This window comes from Poromitra crassiceps (assembly GCF_964638095.1).
Source record: "Poromitra crassiceps genome assembly, chromosome: 28".
NCBI lineage: Eukaryota > Metazoa > Chordata > Actinopteri > Beryciformes > Melamphaidae > Poromitra > Poromitra crassiceps.
Genome location: NC_139651.1, coordinates 10,339,637 through 10,358,632, shown reverse-complemented (window position 1 = coordinate 10,358,632; position 18,996 = coordinate 10,339,637). Strand labels below are relative to the sequence as shown.

The following is an 18,996-nucleotide window of genomic DNA, read 5'->3' as shown; positions in this document are numbered from 1 at the left end:
TCACTAAAGTTCACAAATCAGATTTGGCCTCCTAGGCTGAACATGGTCTAATAATGCTTTGGAATTGGAAACACATAATTTTAATGACGATCTTTACATGTCCAATTTGTACTCTGCAAATTGATTTTTACATGACACGTTGATATTTTGTGTATGCTGAGTTCAGTGTGTAACGTCTGTACCAGGTGAGTCAGGAGGAGGAGTCAGTGACAGCCCAGTTTCTGGATTGGCCACCACATTGTTTTCTTGTGACGATCCTGAATCCAGCTGTGAACGAATGGACCTGGACAGGTATTGCTTGCTTTCTGTTCACATAACGATCCTAGACCAGTTATATCTAGAGTTTTATCTGTAGTACAGAACACGTGGTTTTAGCTGGCTCCTTTAATGGCTCACACTGTAGACTGGCCATTATGATCGATATGACGTATTATTATTATGCCACTTGTATGTTATGTTTACTTCACTGTTCTTGTGCCCCCCCCCCCCCCCCCCCCATGTGATGCAGTTTATATAATATAATCAAATTTAAAAGGGCATGCTACTAAACTGTCAAGTGCTACAAATTGCCACCAGGGAGCAGCACAGCCCCATAAAATAGTCTCAAAAGATCAGCGTGTGTTGATAACGGAACCACATTACCATTTCTATAGTAATAATAAATCGATCAATTTAAGTACTAAATCAATAATTTAGTATATGAATTGACTAATGTCTTGAATGCAGAATGCAATTGTCATTCAATTCCATAGACTCACTGTAATAAATATGTCGTTATTTTCCCTAAATGGTGAAAATGTCTTTAATCTTACAGGTGCTGTCTGGAGGAATGCCCCCAGCTGGGCAAACGTATGGATAAACTGCAGCTTCTCAACCTCCAGCACAATTTAATCACAAGGATCCAGCATCTGTCCCACCTGCGGCACCTGGTCTTCCTCGACCTCTATGACAATCACATCTCTGAAATGACCGGCATTGAAGCTCTACGTTCTCTCAGAGTCCTTATGTTGGGGAGGAACAGGTTCGTCATCGCCACTGGCCTCACAAGCAAGTGAACACAATAATAATAATAATACTAATACATGGGACTTACATAGTGCTTTTCAAGGAGTCAAAGACGCTTGAACACAAGAAGAGTTCAGATTTGTCTTTGTGTCTGTTTTCTTTGCATTGATGAAGAGGTTACTTCTGGATTATTCAGTATTCTGTATCTTACATGGCAGCTGACCTAGATGAGTGTTTTCCTGCAGGTGCACAGTTTCAGTACAAAACCATACCTCTCTCTATTTGTCTTATGTCATTTTGCTTTCAAAAGGGCGGCAGGAAGGAGAGATTAAAGCCACAAATCACAGTGAATCCAATCAGGATCTTACACAGTATACACACAAACTCTGGTTTTGTTCCAGACTCTGTAAAACATGACATTTGTCTTTTTAGACCTGCTTGCAGTGCAGTGAAAAGCAAAGCATGCCACAGATTCAGGTTCCTATTGGCATTTTCAAAAAGACTGTAACCTTACATCCTCTGCAATTTGATAGATGCCCATATGGACAGTCCAGAACAAAAAGTCTGTGTAAACCATGAGCAGCCTGCCCAGGGAAAAAAACCTTCATACGCTTCCCTGACCATCAACTGTCCTCTGCTTAGCAACCATTGAAATGCTCATTGCTATGATGCCACTTAACATAACATGAACAAATTCGTCGAAATGTTAATATACCGTATATGAACAAAAATGCAAAGAAACTAAAGATGGAGTGTCTATGATGCAAAAACAATGTTTTTCCACAATGGCTAAAATACAGTTTGCATTATCATGGCTATTGATACATTGACATATATTTACAGATGTCTGCCGTTTGAAATGTGCAAAAATTTGTTGTTGACCATTCATATGCTTTGCGTTATTAATGTACATTTTCTGCTAATTCTAATAGTGTTACTTTCCCCCTTCTCAGAATCCATCAAATATGCTGTCTGGAAAGCCTGTCCAAACTGGATGTCCTGGATTTGCAGGGCAATCAGGTACCTCGTCTCATATCTGTGTCATCCTCCACCATCCACCCACCTGCTGTACAGTATGGTGTAATGTATTTAGTCTAGCTCTGGTCTACTGGTCTAGCCTCACAACCCGCATTTTCCCTTAGTCATTAATATAAGATGCGACCCAAATTTCAGATTTAGACCCCTTTGAAAATGGCCTCGTCAAATTGTAGGCTAAATTTGGAGCGTTATTTAGCCCCCTTCCCGACAAGCTAGCAAGAAATGGTTGCTATCAATGGAGGCCTTAGGTCTTCTAGTTTCACATGATAGCACAATCGTCACTCTAGCTACCAGTGAGCCCGCTACAGCCTCTGAAAAATAATAATGTCGGTCATGGATGCCAGCATCCTCAAGGATTAGAAGAACTTTTTTCCATGCACACATCCGCGACCCACTCAAAACGGCCCTGCGACCCACTTTGGATTGGAGTGGATTGGCTTTTCCACCTCCTCCACACTGCCTGTAACTAGCGCTTTGCTATGTTAGATGTTATGTTAGATGCAGCACTCTAAGTGCTAGGGTCAAACAGACTTAACAGCAGGAGACCAGGCACAATAATTCATGTTGCCAGGCCTGTTGAAAACCCCCTATTTAATCCCATTGGTTTATACCATGATGCCTATAGGACGAATCAGCGTGACGTCACTTGCCACCCAGAAATGCGGAACCCCGCAGCAGTTAATAGTATGAGTTGTGCCAAACAAACGTTAATATCTCAAAAACTACACATCACATGGCTTATATTTTGACATTCTGAGTGAATGCCCTAATCTAGTAGACACGAATACAAAATGTACGGGAATACTTTTCCTTGTGGTTTTGCAACATCTTTTGGAGCCAAAATCTGACGGATATCACGATCATCCCTCTATACTTACCTCAGTTTTCAGGAACTGCGGCATGGAGTGCTTCGACATGTCTTCCCAGTTCCCACCATTGTTCGAGAACAAAAGCATCGAAAGACATCAGAACCCCAGAAGCTCTTGTCTAGAATCTACTCCCACACATCCATTTCCTCAACGATCCTACCTTAATTGATTCAACAGGTCACAGCTGTCCCTGTGTTTTTAAACAGCCTGGAAAAGGCGTTGTAGCGTAGCATATTATGCTGTAATAATTCAATTAACGGCACTGTAAACTGGGAGCCGTTCGGTTCCCCCCGGCCTCCACAATAGCACCTGGCCCACATCCAACCATATTAAAAGCCTGAGAAGTGAAAGGATGTCAGTAAAACACGGGTGTCAGATGAGGATCGTAACGGCTCCTGGAAGAGTAGGAGAAAATAGAACGCCGTGCTGTAGACATATTTAGTGTTTTGCCAGCATGGCCGCCTACACCGCTCCTCTGAGAGCTGCTCCAGAGCCACGTCGTCGAGACTCCCACCCTCTCTGATGCTGGCTGCTCTTTGCATGTGCCGGATTCCCAATTACTCTTTTAAAGGGACCGTTCACCCTAAAATCCAAAATACATATATTCCTTCTCACCTGTAGTGCTATTTATCCACCTATATCGTTTTGTGTTAGTTGCCTGAGTTTTGGAGATAATCGGCCGCAGAGATGTCTGCCTTCTCTCCAATACAATGCAACTGGATGGCACTCGGCTTGTGGTGCTCAAAGTTCCAAAGAAATACATTTGATAAACTCAACAGCAATGTCTCTTTCCAGAAATCATCACCCGGTTACTCAAGATAATCCACAGACTTGTTGTGAGCAGTTTCATGTAGGAACTATTTTCTTTTGCAGTCTCATGTAGGAACTAGCTAGCAGCTAGCGGGTGTAGTTCGGTCAAAAGAAAATAGTTCCTCCATGAAAATGCTCATAACAAGGTCTGTGGATTATCTCCAAAACTCAGGCAACTATCCCAAAACGATATAGATGGATAAATAGCACTACAGGTGAGAGGAAAACGATGTATTTTGGATTTGACGGTGAGCTGTCCCTTTAATGGCGTCTACACAATGTTATGTTATTCCACCCGACAGAGGTTGCTTTCCAGTCACTGTTGGCTTGAAAACACTGTCCGCTTGTCCTCCTCTCTTACTGTGCTTCTCCCAGTGCAGAGTCGTGACTCGAGACAATTCCAGTGACGCGTGACAATGAAATGAGTGACTCGTGAACGAATGATTGAATATATCGTGTTTGGTACTGCCCCCTATCTGTAATGAGAGCAAACTGCATGCCGATTTGGCTGTTTGTTAGCAGGCAGCTATTGAGAGTCAAATGATAAAGGTTGCTTTTCACTCAGTGACCTCGAAAACACTGTCTACTTGTGTGTGCTTATGCCACTAGCCAGTACACAGGCCCTTTTTCAATTTATCAGAGAGTTGATCACTTGACCAAGATGATGAAATTAGTTCAGTTTAAGTGAGTGAGTGAGTGAGTGAGTGAGTGAGTGAATCAGTCAGCCAGTCAGTCAGTGAATCAAACAAATTAATTAATCTAATCTAATGTCAGGATAGATAGATACTAGTTGCTTGTCTTCTTTTTTCAGATCTTTCTCCCATTTTCTCCCCAATTGTCCTTGGCCATTCCCTCTCCCCGTTGTTGCTCCACCCCCTCTGCCGATCTGGGGAGAGCCGTAGACTAGTACATGCTTCCTCCGATACATGTGCCAGTCACTAGCCGCTTTTTTCACCTGACAGCGAGGAGTTTCACTTGTAGGACGTAGCACATGGGAGGAACATCCCCCCCCCCAGTTCCGCTCCCCCCAAACAGTTGCCCCCCCCCCCCCCCGACTGACAAGAGGAGGCACTAGTGCAGTGACCACCAGGGGACTCTCATACCCCACCCGCAAGACTCGGCCAGTTGTGTCTGTAGGAAACATCTGACCAAGCCGGGAGTAGGTACCGCCGCCGGGAATTGAACCCGCGGGTCTCTCGTCTCCGCGGTGGTCGGCGAGTGCTTTATCTCTGCAGTTCCCAGACGCCCTCTTGTCTTCGTTTCTTGCGTGTGCGTGCTTTTCCCCCAAAACACCACTGTCACACGCGTCTCCATCCACAAGCAGTAGATCACTTTCCTCCTTTCATCTTCAGATCCTCTCGCAGAGAGAGTCTCAAATCACTCCCAGCCCTATGGTTTTTTACCCAGAGGAGCCATTTGTTTCAGTGGCAGGATGTTGTGATGTTTCCAGTTTGTTGGTTCTATTCAAAAGGGGATATTCTCTTTGGGAGGGAGCGGAATCATCCATCCCACACTTGGCCTCGGTGACCAAGTGTTGAGGTCACAGTGTGACTTGCATCCTCTCTAAGTCAGGCGGAGATACCTCCCAGGTCGGGCTGTTCGAGTGCACACAGGAGACATCTGATGCTCTCCAGGGGTCCTATGGAGCCAAGATAAAGTGTAACACAGTTGGAGAAGTCGGTTGAATTCGTTTCCAAGGTAGATATAGGATCCGTCGTCAAGATCAGCAGCATGGTTTTGATTAGGCTTGACTGGTGGCCGCGGGAAAGTGTCATGTTGATGATCGCTACGGGCCTGGAGGTTAGGCTGAGCTGAGCTGGGACGGGGTCTCACCCGGCGAGATGTTGCTTTCATGAATAGAGAGCCAAAGTGGAACGTCACTTCCTGCTTCAGCACTGTACCAGAGATTTTCATCCGCCATTTATTTTCCCATAGACATTTCGTAAAATGCTTATAAAAAGAGTTGTACTTGTTCAAACCAAACGGTACAGATATATTTAGGAAAGAGGAGAGATCGCATAACATTGCAGTCGGACCGAAACGTAAAAGAAAATCGGGTTTAAAGAAAATATTTTTTCGATGTTTTTTTGGTTGTTGTTTTGGTCCGAGTGAAATGTTCTATGGTCTCTCCCGATTCTAAATATAGCTGAACCGTTTGGTTTGACCGAGTAAAACCTATTTGTATAAGCATGTTACGAAATGTCTATGGGAAAATAAACTGCGGAAGAAAATCTCTGGTACGGTGCTGAAGCAGGAAGTGACGTTCACTTTGCCTCTCTATGACACAAGGTGATCTGTTGTGCCCTCTTCCCTGACAATAGAGGCCTTTCAGGGAGTGTTCAGAGTGTGATCGCCAGTGGTTACAAGCGGTTACCATTTTGGAGGAGGAGGAGGGTGTAATGTTATCACCTGGTCCGCTCTGGTCTTGTTCATCCACCGCACTGAACATAACCATTGACTTTGCTCAGGGTGGATTTGGAAGGGCTGATTTTGGTACGCTCTCCCTTTGTGTTGGTGTGTCCCGCATAACCATTGGTATCCACTGTCCAAGCATTCTGAAACAGACCTCTATTGTGCCTTTGAACCAGTAATGTTTTATTCACATCTAAAAATATTTATATTTTTTTTATCAATTTTATTTATTATTTTTGCAAGATGTAACAAGCTACGTAGACGCTACATCCGACTTTTCCAATCACACATACTATACAGGAGGGGTGTCATGATACACTCAGTTCACGATACGATACGATACACGATATTGGGTTCACGATAACGATACGATACGATATTTTAACAATATTTTTTTGCAATCGATTTGTAAGTTGAGGGGGCATCCTCCACGCTAATTTGAGTAATTTCACCATTTTCATCCTCCGTGTCTGTAACGTCCCTCGTCTGTTCAAACAAAGCAATGAAAAGGAGAGCGAGCATGCAATCAGATGCGGATCAGTGCCACCATGTTCAGCTTCTTTTTCTCGCGATATGAGATTTCATCTCAACGATACATATTGTCACGTTTTTGATATCGCGATATTAGTGTTGTCACGGTACTCGGTACTTCGGTACTTGGACGGTACTACATTGCTACGGTACTGAACGGTACCTGTTTTTCATGGTACCGAGGGTACCGAATTTACTATTTAGTTTGCCACCATGGCTTGGCTTCATGGACCCAGCCGCCAGCTAACGTTAGCCTGTCTGCCTGATCAACATACATACATACTGCGCATACAGCCCCGCGCACTTCCGGGACTACGGTGTCCCCGAACGTCCACACGTAATCGCGAACAGTCATTCACAGCTTGTTTAGGGTTGAGCGCTGTGTGGGGCTGCTTCCAGAGTGATGCCGCGCAAGGGACGGCGTCGGAGCACAATGGCGGAAATGCCGTCTGAGAGTGATTTGGAGGGAGAATCAAACAATGAAGATTCGAGGTGTCTGGAAAACAAAAGAAAGAGTGTATCGAGTGTATCGAGCGGGACTACTCAGAATATCAAGAAAGTGAAAAAAGACGGGTCGGGGCTTTGGGTGGTTGGAATGAAAGCGTGTTCAGAAATTGATGGAGTGTTTAGCAATCCACATGAGGTGGGAAAGTTTGTGAAAGAAGAGTTTGGAGCAGTTAAGTCTGTCAAAATAACGAGAGGTGGGATTGTTATTATTGATTGTGTGTCGAAGAAGCAGGAGTTGCAAGTTCTAGATTTATTGTCGTTCAAATCTTGTAATGTGATGTGTTTCCGACTTGGAACAGGTCCAGTGACAGTGAAGAAAGGAGTGATCAGTGGAGTGCCAGTATGTGTTTACTGTGATGTATTTAAAGAAGTGGAAGGTGTATTTGAGGCAAGGAGATTGAATCGGTTTAGAGATGGTGTAAGCGAGGAGAGTACCTCAGTGTGTTTGAGTTTTGAAGGAGAAATCCCGGATCGAGTGTTTGTGGATAGTGTCAGCTATAGGGTGAGGGAGTATGAGAGGGCTCCTCTCAGGTGTTATTCTTGTCAGGAGTACGGTCATGTTGCTGCAGTGTGCAGAGGACAAAGGAGATGTGGACGGTGTGGTGGAGACGAGTGCAGGAGGGAGAAATGTAAAGACGAGGTAAAATGTCTGCACTGTGAGGGGAGTCATAGAACAGGATCAGCGCAGTGTCCACGTAGAGTTAAGGAGATTGAAGTGAGAAGGATCAGAGAGGAGAAAGGAGTGTCGTATGCTGAGGCTGTTAAGTGCAGGGAGATTGAGGGAAAGGAAAAAGTGCAAAATGAATCTGAGCAGAAGAGTGGAACTGGTGGAATTGAACGAAACATTTGTGTGGACAAGAAAGGATTTTTGACATTCATGGCCATGGTAATTAATTGTGCGGAACAGATCAAAGGAAAAAAGGAAAAGATTAAGATGATGATGGATGCAGCTAGAAGGTTCTTGAATGTTGTTGACATTTCTGGAGAGGAGATCGAGAAGGCGCTGAGGGATGAGTTCCCTCCGACTGAGTCGTAGAATGGACATATATATCGTGAATGGGAGCACTATGGGTGATGATACATGATGAACATTGTAAATGGACTCCAATATGTAGAAGACATCAAACTCCATCCAGTTGGTGGCGGTAATGCACCTTTGTGTTGGTTGCCAACCGACATAGAACACTGAAGAAGAATAAGAAGAAGACGACGTAGTTTACAGTGTGAGGCAGCAATGCACTAACCCGTGCCTAGTCTGCCGGAAATTTAAAGAAGAAGAAGAAGAAGAACAGCTTGTTTACACGAGCAGTGCGCAGCGCACAGGCAGCGAAGATAATGGCTAACAGCTACAGCAGGAGGAGCGGCTGCTCCTGTCCTATTCCAACAACTCAACTTGTTGAGAAGAAGAATGCAAAGAGTCGCATTTGGAAATATCAGTCCCCAAAGTCCCATCTGCAAAAAGTGTGAAAGGGAGTTCCAAACCAAACATCCAATCTCGCCAAGCAGCTGAAAGACAGGCACCCAGACCTGTTCAAATAATTCAAGGTGGGTTAATTCTTTCAAACGGTGTAAAATAACACGTTTAACAACATATCAAACAGACCTTATCCTGTCACATTCGTTTTTGAGATAGCTGGCAATGCATTGTGTAACCAAAAAACGTTTGCGCTAACGTTAACGTAACGTGTTTTGTAATGGAATCATTATGGGACCCGGCTAATACCTGGTACAGCGTTAGCTAGCATAGTGTAACATGTGTGCAATGCAATGTTTGTAATGGAAACATTATGGGACACGGCTAATAGCCGAACTTAGCCATAGTTCAACATGGCATCAAAATAAATACAAGCTTCTTTCGGGTGAAACATGTCCGTGAATTAAAACTAGCTACATAAAATTGCTTGCACTCTACATGTGTGTATGTGCAGTTGTTTTTATCATCTCTTTATTTTAGTAAATCTCACTGACGTTACTTTCCATTTAACAGTATGCGAGAGATGAAGATGAAGAGGAAGGCACAAGTCGCGGAGCCCAAAAGACCACCCAGCAGACAATTCCTGATGTTTTTGAAAAGCAGAGGAAATATGACAAGAACTCACATGAAGCAAGAAAGTGTGATAGGGCATTGGCAGAATTCCTATGCATCGATCAAATACCAATATACACCGTTGAAAAAAAAGGATTCCAGCAATTCTGTGAAATAAATTAAATTATAATATTTAATATAATAATAAAATTAAATACTTGAGGGCTACATGCCACTGGTGTTGCACTGTCTGTACTCACTTCCATACAGTTGAATGTAAGAAGAAGTAAGCAGAAGCACATTGTTTTGTTTTAAAGTTGAAGGCTACATGCCATTGGTTCATTGGAAATGGTTGCATACTTTAATAAAGGAGAATATGTTCAAGAAATATCAGTCTTTTTTTTACCGTGGTACCGAAATTGGTACCGAGTACCGTGGAAATTCACTAGTACCGGTACCGACTACTGAATTATTGGTACCGTGACAACACTACGCGATATATTGTGGGACGATATATTGTGACATCCCTACTATACAGTCAAGGACCCCAGGAATACTTTTTTCTCCTGTGCATTAGGCCTAATGCCCTGGCCTATAGGGACCCAACGGAAATAATAAGCAATGCAGATAAGATATTTCTCGTAACATAGAGGGGATAATCCAAACAGGAAAACCACTTTAACATATTTTGGATGCCTGACCTGCACCAACGGAAAGCACCTGAACTTGCGGTCTGTAACACGAGATCCTGAAATATTTCCAAATGAGATTATCCAATCGACTCCGCTGAGAGACGAGCCTGGATAGAGGAGATGATGTTTCTGTGTGGTGACAGGTCTGATGTATCCTGCTCAGGTCAGTGATGCCCAAGCCTTGGCCTGAACTTAACCCTACAGTGCCTCAGTCTCTCTGTGTGTGTGTGTGTGTGTGTGTGTGTGTGTGTGTGTGTGTGTGTTTGTGTGTGTGTGTGTGTGTGTGTGTGTGTGTGTGTGTGTGCGTGCGTGCGTGTGTGTCAGGGTAGGAAATTAACCTTTCTAAACAAGTGATATTTTTGCCCCTGTGAAATATATTTCGGGGGCATTTTGGATCATTTCCAGGGCAATTTGATCAAATGTTGAAAAATACCTTAGTTGCACCTATGTAGCATGACAGCAATCAATGACTTTTATCCAAGCATATTTTATTTCTAAAAGTTCATAACAGTTCAAGATTCCCATTTCCTATCTCAACAACACTGTTGATTGTCTGGCGTGTTATTAATGTACTTGGCAAAAACATGAGTAAACTAGCTGGCCAGCTAGCTTGTGCTGCCTGTCACTGAGGTAAATAACACTAGTAGGAGGAGGGGCAGGGGTTGTACGCATGTCTAGCTGGCCATGTAGAGTCTTGCTTTGCAAATACAGAATAATGTTAAAATACAGAAATGATTAAACTCTTTATTTTATGGGGGCATTTAAAAGCCCCCATCACCCAAATTCCAAGGGCAATTCTATATTTTTTAGGGGCATTTTGCCCCCCGAGCCCCCGCTAATTTCCTATCCTGTGTATGTTTTATTTACAGAGAAAAACGTTGCTTTTTCATCCACTCCGTGATTCACATTCATGCATTTACACACTTTCCCACTAGGCGTCCCCAGCCTTTCCTGGGATTAGAACCAGGAACCTTGGTGTGTGGGGGGAATGTGTTGGGGGTAACTCATTACAAAAGTAACATATTACATGTAATATATTACTTTTAGGAGTAACTCAGTAATATAACTTATTACTAATAGGATTTGAGTAATATTATACCAGTTACTTTGTCAAGTAACACAAGTTACAAATTTAGTTAAAAAAGATTACGGTAATCAAAGCACATATTAAATAAAGATACAATCATTTCCTAATCAAATTGTGTGTTTTTATGCAAATAACCACTATAGATGACAATAACAAAGGAAAAGGATAACATTTAGAATTTTGGACGGTTTACACTGACTTTAAGACGGTTGCAATTATTTGTTGGGATGTTCCGGGGCGGCGATGTCATTCTGCTACTGCTGTTATTTTGGTGAAAGTAATGCAAAAGTAGTGTAATAAGTAACAAGTTACTCTACACAGACAGTAATATTGTAAAGTAACTTATTATTTTCAAATGAAAGTAACATGTAGTATATTACATTTTGAAAGTAACTTGCCCAACACTGGTGGGGGGAATGTGTGTTGACTGTGGATGGATATTGCGGGTAGCAGAGCTGTGAGACCACAACATAACAAGTGTGAAGCTGTTGAACGCAGCCCCATGATGACCTCACTCACTCTGTTGTATCCATCATCAGCCAAACCCGTAGCTGCTTGAAGAGGCTGTTTGGACTTAACGCACTGTGGTTATTGTCATTGTCATCGTGCGGTCCGTTATTTTGGTGAAAGTAATGCAAAAGTAGTGTAATAAGTAACAAGTTACTCTACACAGACAGTAATATTGTAAAGTAACTTATTATTTTCAAATGAAAGTAACATGTAGTATATTACATTTTGAAAGTAACTTGCCCAACACTGGTGGGGGGAATGTGTGTTGACTGTGGATGGATATTGCGGGTAGCAGAGCTGTGAGACCACAACATAACAAGTGTGAAGCTGTTGAACGCAGCCCCATGATGACCTCACTCACTCTGTTGTATCCATCATCAGCCAAACCCGTAGCTGCTTGAAGAGGCTGTTTGGACTTAACGCACTGTGGTTACCGGTATTTTCATTGTCATCGTGCGGTCCCGTCCACTGCAGCTGGACAGGGAAGCCAGACACGACATAGCACGGCTCGAAAGGTTTCAGCTGAGAAAGGACGATGGAGTCTCTCTCAACATCTCTCTTGAAGCGCGCCATCTTCCACAGGGCCCTCCTCAACTCCATCTGACATCTGTGTGTCTGGTTTTGGGAAAGCACAACGATAACATGAGTTGTGTCAGCACGTTCTGTTCTTATGGCGCGCTGACAAGTTAGGCCAAGGCAAATGTGCGTTCTCAAAAGAGAGTCAGATGTTGAAAACATCTGACGCAGACACATTCCTGTTTTTAAGAACGTACTACTGATCTGCTTCTCATTAACACTCTTCCCGAATATACCGCCTTTGTTTGCCTCTGTCTATCCTTCATTGCATCAGACCTACTGTAGGAATCGTCCTGAGGAGCCCATTTGACCTTTGAACCGCGGCTAGCCTTGGGTATTGTATTTGGAGGGAACTGGTGACCTTTTGACCCCTTCTCGCACAACATACAGTGTGCATTATAGACGGGCAAACGCCTCAATGTCAGAATCGCAGCCACTGGAGATCCTCCTGAACTAGTTGAGAGTTTAATTCCGGCAGGGACCCTAAATATTCCTCTCTCCCAGACACACGTGTTCGACTTTCTCGTAGTCAGTCATTTTGACAGGGTTGTAAAAATTCTGTCATTATTATGACCTATGTTAAAATGACAGACAGCCTTCAGATTTTTTTTGTCATTGTTAAAAAGAAAATCAGTAAAAGATGGAAAATATTGGGTTCACGCGACCACTGCTCCCAGAGATTGATTTGGCAGAGAGAGAGGTGGAGGCCAGATAAGATTTCACTATCGATCGATAGTCTATTCAGTTAACTTGAAGTCCTTGTTTGTTTCTGTTTTGACTGATCATTTGGAAGGTATGTTAAATGGTAAATGGACTGCATTTTTACAGCGCTTTTATCCAAAGCGCTTTACAATGTGCCTACATTCACCCATTCACACACCGAAGGCGGCCAGCTGCCACGCGGGGTGCTGGCACAGCCATCGGGAGCAATTTGGGGTTCAGTGTCTTGCCCAAGGACACTTCGACATGCGGACTGACTGGAGGAGCCGGGGATCGAACCACCGACCTTCTGGTTTAGTGGACGACGCGCTCTACCTCCTGAGCCACAGCCGCCCCTAAGGCAGGTCAAACAGGAGTCACTGGCTTGATGAGGCCTGAATATCAGGGCAGTGTGGAGTAGTTCACTGAGTTCCATGAGAATAATGGAGATGTCATTTGTGTTTTAGCCTAATTGAGCAGAATGTATGTAGCCCCAGGCATTGCAAAGAAAATGGGACACCGGTTGCTAGCTTACTTGCAAAGCTACCTGTGATTCTTTGTTTTCACACAAGCTGTCTGAACATTTGTGCTTGAATTTATATATTTTGTGCATAGAAATTATTATTTATAGTCCTTTTTCCAGCACTGTTGAATGTCTCAAACTATGCTGTAGTGTAAACTATGCCTGGGAAAGTCTTTGAAAAGTCTTTGATTTGATGATTCTTACACCCAATGTACACCAGATGCGTTACGGCTGCGTTGCGGATCTGGTAAAACTGCCGGATCAGACTCTCGCCCAAGTTAATAGATGGGCGATACACACAAGGTTTTTGTCGGATCCCGCATACGTCCGACAGGTTACATGAGTGTGGGTCTGTTTGCAGACCCGGAGCCGTACCGCATCTGTTTTCCGGAGCTGGTGGACATTAGCCTTTAAGGTGTGGGAACCCTGGTTTTTGCCTTTTGCCTTATTCGATTGCACACTCTTTGTCTCCTTGCTTTCATCCAGATCTCCCAGATAGAGAAGGTGTCTCACCTGAGCGAGCTGCGGGTGTTGAACTTGGCGGGAAACCGCATCTCCAGGGTGGAGAACCTGCAGGGTCTGGACTCTCTGACCGAACTCAACCTGCGGCACAACTGCATCTCTGTCGTGGTGAGTGGCCTCTTCCTCCCATTCAAAGCTGGCCCCAGATCAGATGTAACGGCTCAGGCTGTAATGATTCAAAGCTGGCCCCAGATCAGATGTAACGACTCAAGCTGTAATGATTCAAAGCTGGCCCCAGATCAGATGTAACGACTCAGGCTGTAATGATTCAAAGCTGGCCCCAGATCAGATGTAACGGCTCAGGCTGTAATGATTGAAAGCTGGCCCCAGATCAGATGTAACGACTCAGGCTGTAATGATTCAAAGCTGGCCCCAGATCAGATGTAACGACTCAGACTGTAATGATTCAAAGCTGGCCCCAGATCAGATGTAACGACTCAGGCTGTAATGATTCAAAGCTGGCCCCAGATCAGATGTAACGGCTCAGGCTGTAATGATTCAAAGCTGGCCCCAGATCAGATGTAACGGCTCAGGCTGTAATGATTCAAAGCTGGCCCCAGATCAGATGTAACGACTCAGGCTGTAATGATTCAAAGCTGGCCCCAGATCAGATGTAACGTCTCAGGCTGTAATGATTCAAAGCTGGCCGCAGATCAGATGTAACGGCTCAGGCTGTAATGATTCAAAGCTGGCCGCAGATCAGATGTAACGGCTCAGGCTGTAATGATTCAAAGCTGGCCCCCCAGATCATAAACACTTCAGCTGCCCTGTCGTCTGTCAGAGCCGGGGACAGGACTCGCTTCAGCTGTGTAACGTCTCCTCCTGTGCTGGAGCAGTTAGCGCTGGGTGCTGTGCAGCTGCCAGTGATAACATACGAACGATTCCAACCGCATTCTCACACACACACACACACACACACTCCCCGGGACACACATTCCTTACGCTTGTTTTTAGCCCGCGGCATCTGCCAAAGACGTGCGAATGATAAGACGCGCTGGTAGCTTCCAACATCTTTCATCCTTTTGTCATCCTCTTGGAACGGGTGAGTTGCATGGCTGCTGCTGCAGGTCGGCTGTGTTACGGGATCACATGTAGCCGGTTTCCCCCTGAAGTCTATAAAGAGAAAGTCTCTGAGAAAAAAAAGTCACATGTATCTGGTTGGTGTTGTTGTTACCCAGGGGGATGTAGCTCGTTACCCACAACCTCCTGTCAGCTGTGTGGCTCGGAAGTTGCAACGGGATATTGTAAAAGCAGAAATGCACTCCCCTTTGGTTTCTATAGTTTTAATCTGATCAACAGAGCGGCGCATGACTAAACAGGCCCCCTTCATTTGTATGCAAATCCCCCGAGCCCTCTGCTGCACCGTGTGGTGGAAAAGAAGAAGGCGATCGGCTTTGTTGTCTTATCAAGTGAAACCGAAGTTGCGATGGGAGGGAGCGACGCCTCCACCGCTAATTGTTGGATGTTAACGTTTTATTGGACGCACAGCAGGGGGGGGGGGGAATGGCAGCTCCCAGCAGATTCTCTGCAGGTCTCTGTCATTAGAGCCGTGTGCTGCCAAGTGCTTCATGCAGGCACAGAGTCAACAACATCCTCCTCCTCCAGGTGTCCAGGCTTTCCCTCTCACATCTAAAGTGGAGCTTTGGACAGGAAAGGACGCTGTGAGGGACTTCCCCCGACACACACATGTACCCGTGTGTTTATTGAAACTCCCCCGACACACACATGTACCCGTGTGTTTATTGAAACTCCCCCGACACACACATGTACCCGTGTGTTTATTGAAACTCCCCCGACACACACATGTACCCGTGTGTTTATTGAAACTCCCCCGACACACACACATGTACCTGTGTGTTTATTGAAACTCCCCCGACACACACACATGTACCTGTGTGTTTATTGAAACTCCCCCGACACACACACATGTACCTGTGTGTTTATTGAAACTCCCCCGACACACACATGTACCTGTGTGTTTATTGAAACTCCCCCGACACACACATGTACCTGTGTGTTTATTGAAACTCCCCCGACACAGACATGTACCTGTGTGTTTATTGAAACTCCCCCGACACACACATGTACCTGTGTGTTTATTGAAACTCCTCCGACACACACATGTACCCGTGTGTTTATTGAAACTCCCCCGACACACACATGTACCTGTGTGTTTATTGAAACTCCCCCGACACACACATGTACCCGTGTGTCTATTGAAACTCCCCCGACACACACATGTACCTGTGTGTTTATTGAAACTCCCCCGACACACACATGTACCTGTGTGTTTATTGAAACTCCCCCGACACACACATGTACCCGTGTGTTTATTGAAACTCCCCCGACACACACATGTACCTGTGTGTTTATTGAAACTCCCCCGACACAGACATGTACCCGTATGTTTATTGAAACTCCCCCGACACACACATGTACCTGTGTGTTTATTGAAACTCCCCCGACACACACATGTACCTGTGTGTTTATTGAAACTCCCCCGACACACACACATGTACCCGTGTGTTTATTGAAACTCCCCCGACACACACATGTACCTGTGTGTTTATTGAAACTCCCCCGACACACACATGTACCCGTGTGTTTATCGGTGCTGCTTTGTGGTGTGTGTGTGTGTGTGTCATTGCGTGCCGCAGAGACAGCGGCGTTGAGAGAGGGGCCGCTGTCTGTGTTTGTGTGACTGAGTACTGCCTCACACAGCTCGGGATCGCTGTCAAAACGAACACACGCGAGCTTGTCAGTGAGCAGAGGGTGGAACAGAGAGGCAGAGGTGAACGCACGGGCACACACACACACACACACACACACTCAAATACACCCACCCACAGGCATACAGGCTTACACTCGCATAGGATTCTGTCAGCCCATTGGCTCTGATCAATTGGGTTTTTTGGAAGAAGCGACCGCATTGGTGGGTTTTTTGTTATGCGGCGCATCAGCCCAGCGATGACATCACTGAGACATCTGAGACAGAGATGCTATATTTAGCCTCAGACAGAGCGAGCGCTCGAGCTGCTTCGCTAACAAGCAGGCAGACGCGGGCAAAGACAGGAAGTCTCAGACTGCTGCTGTAGTGTGTAAGACAGCGCTGGCTGCTGCTGGCATGACTCGCAGTTTGGAGACAAGGAAAGAGAACACTTGAGTTCTGCTGCAGCATTTTGCAGCTAACACAACAAAACGTGCCCAAACGCTCACATTCTACACGTAGTGCGTGGGAGGATCGACCCGCTATTCCCCCCGGTTCCTCTCCCCGCGAACAGGCGCCGCCCCCCCCCCGACAAGAGGATGCGGTAGTGCAGCGACCCAGAGAGGAGATATACCCTTATATCCGGCCTCCCACCCGCAGACATGGGCAATTGTGCCTGTATGGACGCCCCACCAAGCCGGAGGTAACACGGGGTTCGAACCTGCGACCCTCGTGTTGGTAGGCAGGGAATCTACCGCTGTACTACCCGGACGCCACGCACGCTCACATTCTTATTCAGTGTGATAAACCAGTGGTTCTCAAATGGGGGTCCGGGGACCCCCAGGGATCCTTGAGGGGGTTCCAGGGGGTCCCCAGCCAAAAGGGGAGTAATTTTCGCTATAATTCCATTCATAAGTAACACAATTTTGGTCATGGGTTTTATACACTTTCTGTAATAAAACATCTAAAAGCATCAATCTCATTATAATCATATGGGGGACTGTGGGACAAAATCCTATCAATTGGGGGTCCGTGGGCTAATCTTTGTCAGTTTAGGGGTCCCTCATGTGAAAAAATGTGAGAACCACTGTGATAAACAACCCATGTTTTGACATCTTCATAAGGATTATAGTTTCAGTTTCTCCAGACATCATAAATGACGAATTCTATATTTTAGTATCGTTTCTCATCACCTGAAATGTCACTGTGTGTTGCTCAGGCTGTCTGTAGTCACTTGGCTTGTGTATGTCTGTAGCACAGAGGTTCTCAAATGTTTTTCAGCCAAGGAGCCCTTGCAAGATAGAAAATATACCGGGGACCCCCTCATTCTGATTTGTGATTTTGGGCTAAGCTTAATTGTTTCCACGGTAACGTGCTTGATTTTTAAATTGATAGGTTTGTTAGATTAGAATGTAATCCATCAACCATTTTAGATTTAAAGCATAAAATATTTTCGTTGAACTATTCAAGCTTTTGCCAAAAAAAAGTGTATATTTTTATTTTCCTGAAAACTTTTCGCGGACCCCCTGACAAAGTGCCACGGACCTCTGGGGGTCCCCGGACCCCCATTTGAGAACCAATGCTGTAGCAGACAGCTTCTGCCCCTCGATGGGACTATACTAGCTAATGCTACAGTAAGCACTCTCAGAGTGGTAAGACGATATTCCCTGCGTTACAATGAATCTACAGTGAGTTATGGTGAGAGCTGACCCTGTGACGGCTAGCTTTACACTCAACAGGCAACAAAATAAGATACGAAATCTACTTAGATGGCAATAAATCTGCCTGTCTTAATAGTTTCATTCAGACAGTAGGGATGCCGGATGGGAGACTTGGGGTTGCAGTTTGATCCGAGGCCAGCAGGGGGTACATACATCCAGAGGCAGCTGAACTGTTACATCAATGTTGCCCAAAAGGTTTCCCTGTGCATTCATATATAATGCTGCCTGTACCTGTTTGTAACTGGACGTGTTGTTGGGATAGATAACACACTGTTAAGGTTTGGATCACATCTTTTTCCAGTCTGCGGCATCATTTTACATTTACAAAAAATATAATTAAAACTAGAATGACCGCACTGCGGATACATGCCTCCGCCAGCAACAAGTGAGCAATCGACATCCGTGTCTGTCCGGACATTGACGTTTGAGGCAAATTGGAAGAAATTCCGTCGAGGCATTCCTGAGATGTCGCGTTAACGGACTTGGGAATGGCGTTCGTGAGGTCACAGTGACCTTGAACTTTGACCTTTGACCACCAAAATCGAATCAGTTCAGACGTACACTTGTTGTCCTCTGCCAACAAGTGAGCAATCGACATCCATGTCTGTCCAGACTTTGACGTTTGAGGCAAATTTTATGAAAGTCCGTCAAAGCGTTCCTCAGATATATCTAGGAACACTCTGCCCATTTTCAACCAGCTTTGTATCATTAGAACATCAGTAGTATATCAGAAAACTGTAAACTGTTTTGAAGTCTGTCAT

The 18,996-nt window shown here is 44.9% G+C and overlaps 1 protein-coding gene across 1 annotated transcript in view; it reads left to right on the top strand.

The window, feature by feature from the left end:
- Positions 1–277: 277 nt before the first annotated feature.
- Positions 278–18,996, top strand: part of lrrc49 (leucine rich repeat containing 49) — a gene marked incomplete at its 5' end in the record, with an annotated part of 63,125 nt that continues 44,406 nt past the window's right edge. Inside the window, 4 exons of the mRNA XM_083662469.1 lie at positions 278–291; positions 815–1,021; positions 1,959–2,025; positions 13,772–13,915. Coding sequence (XP_083518595.1) covers positions 278–291; positions 815–1,021; positions 1,959–2,025; positions 13,772–13,915 — 432 coding nt within the window. The remainder of the gene's footprint in view (positions 292–814; positions 1,022–1,958; positions 2,026–13,771; positions 13,916–18,996) is intronic.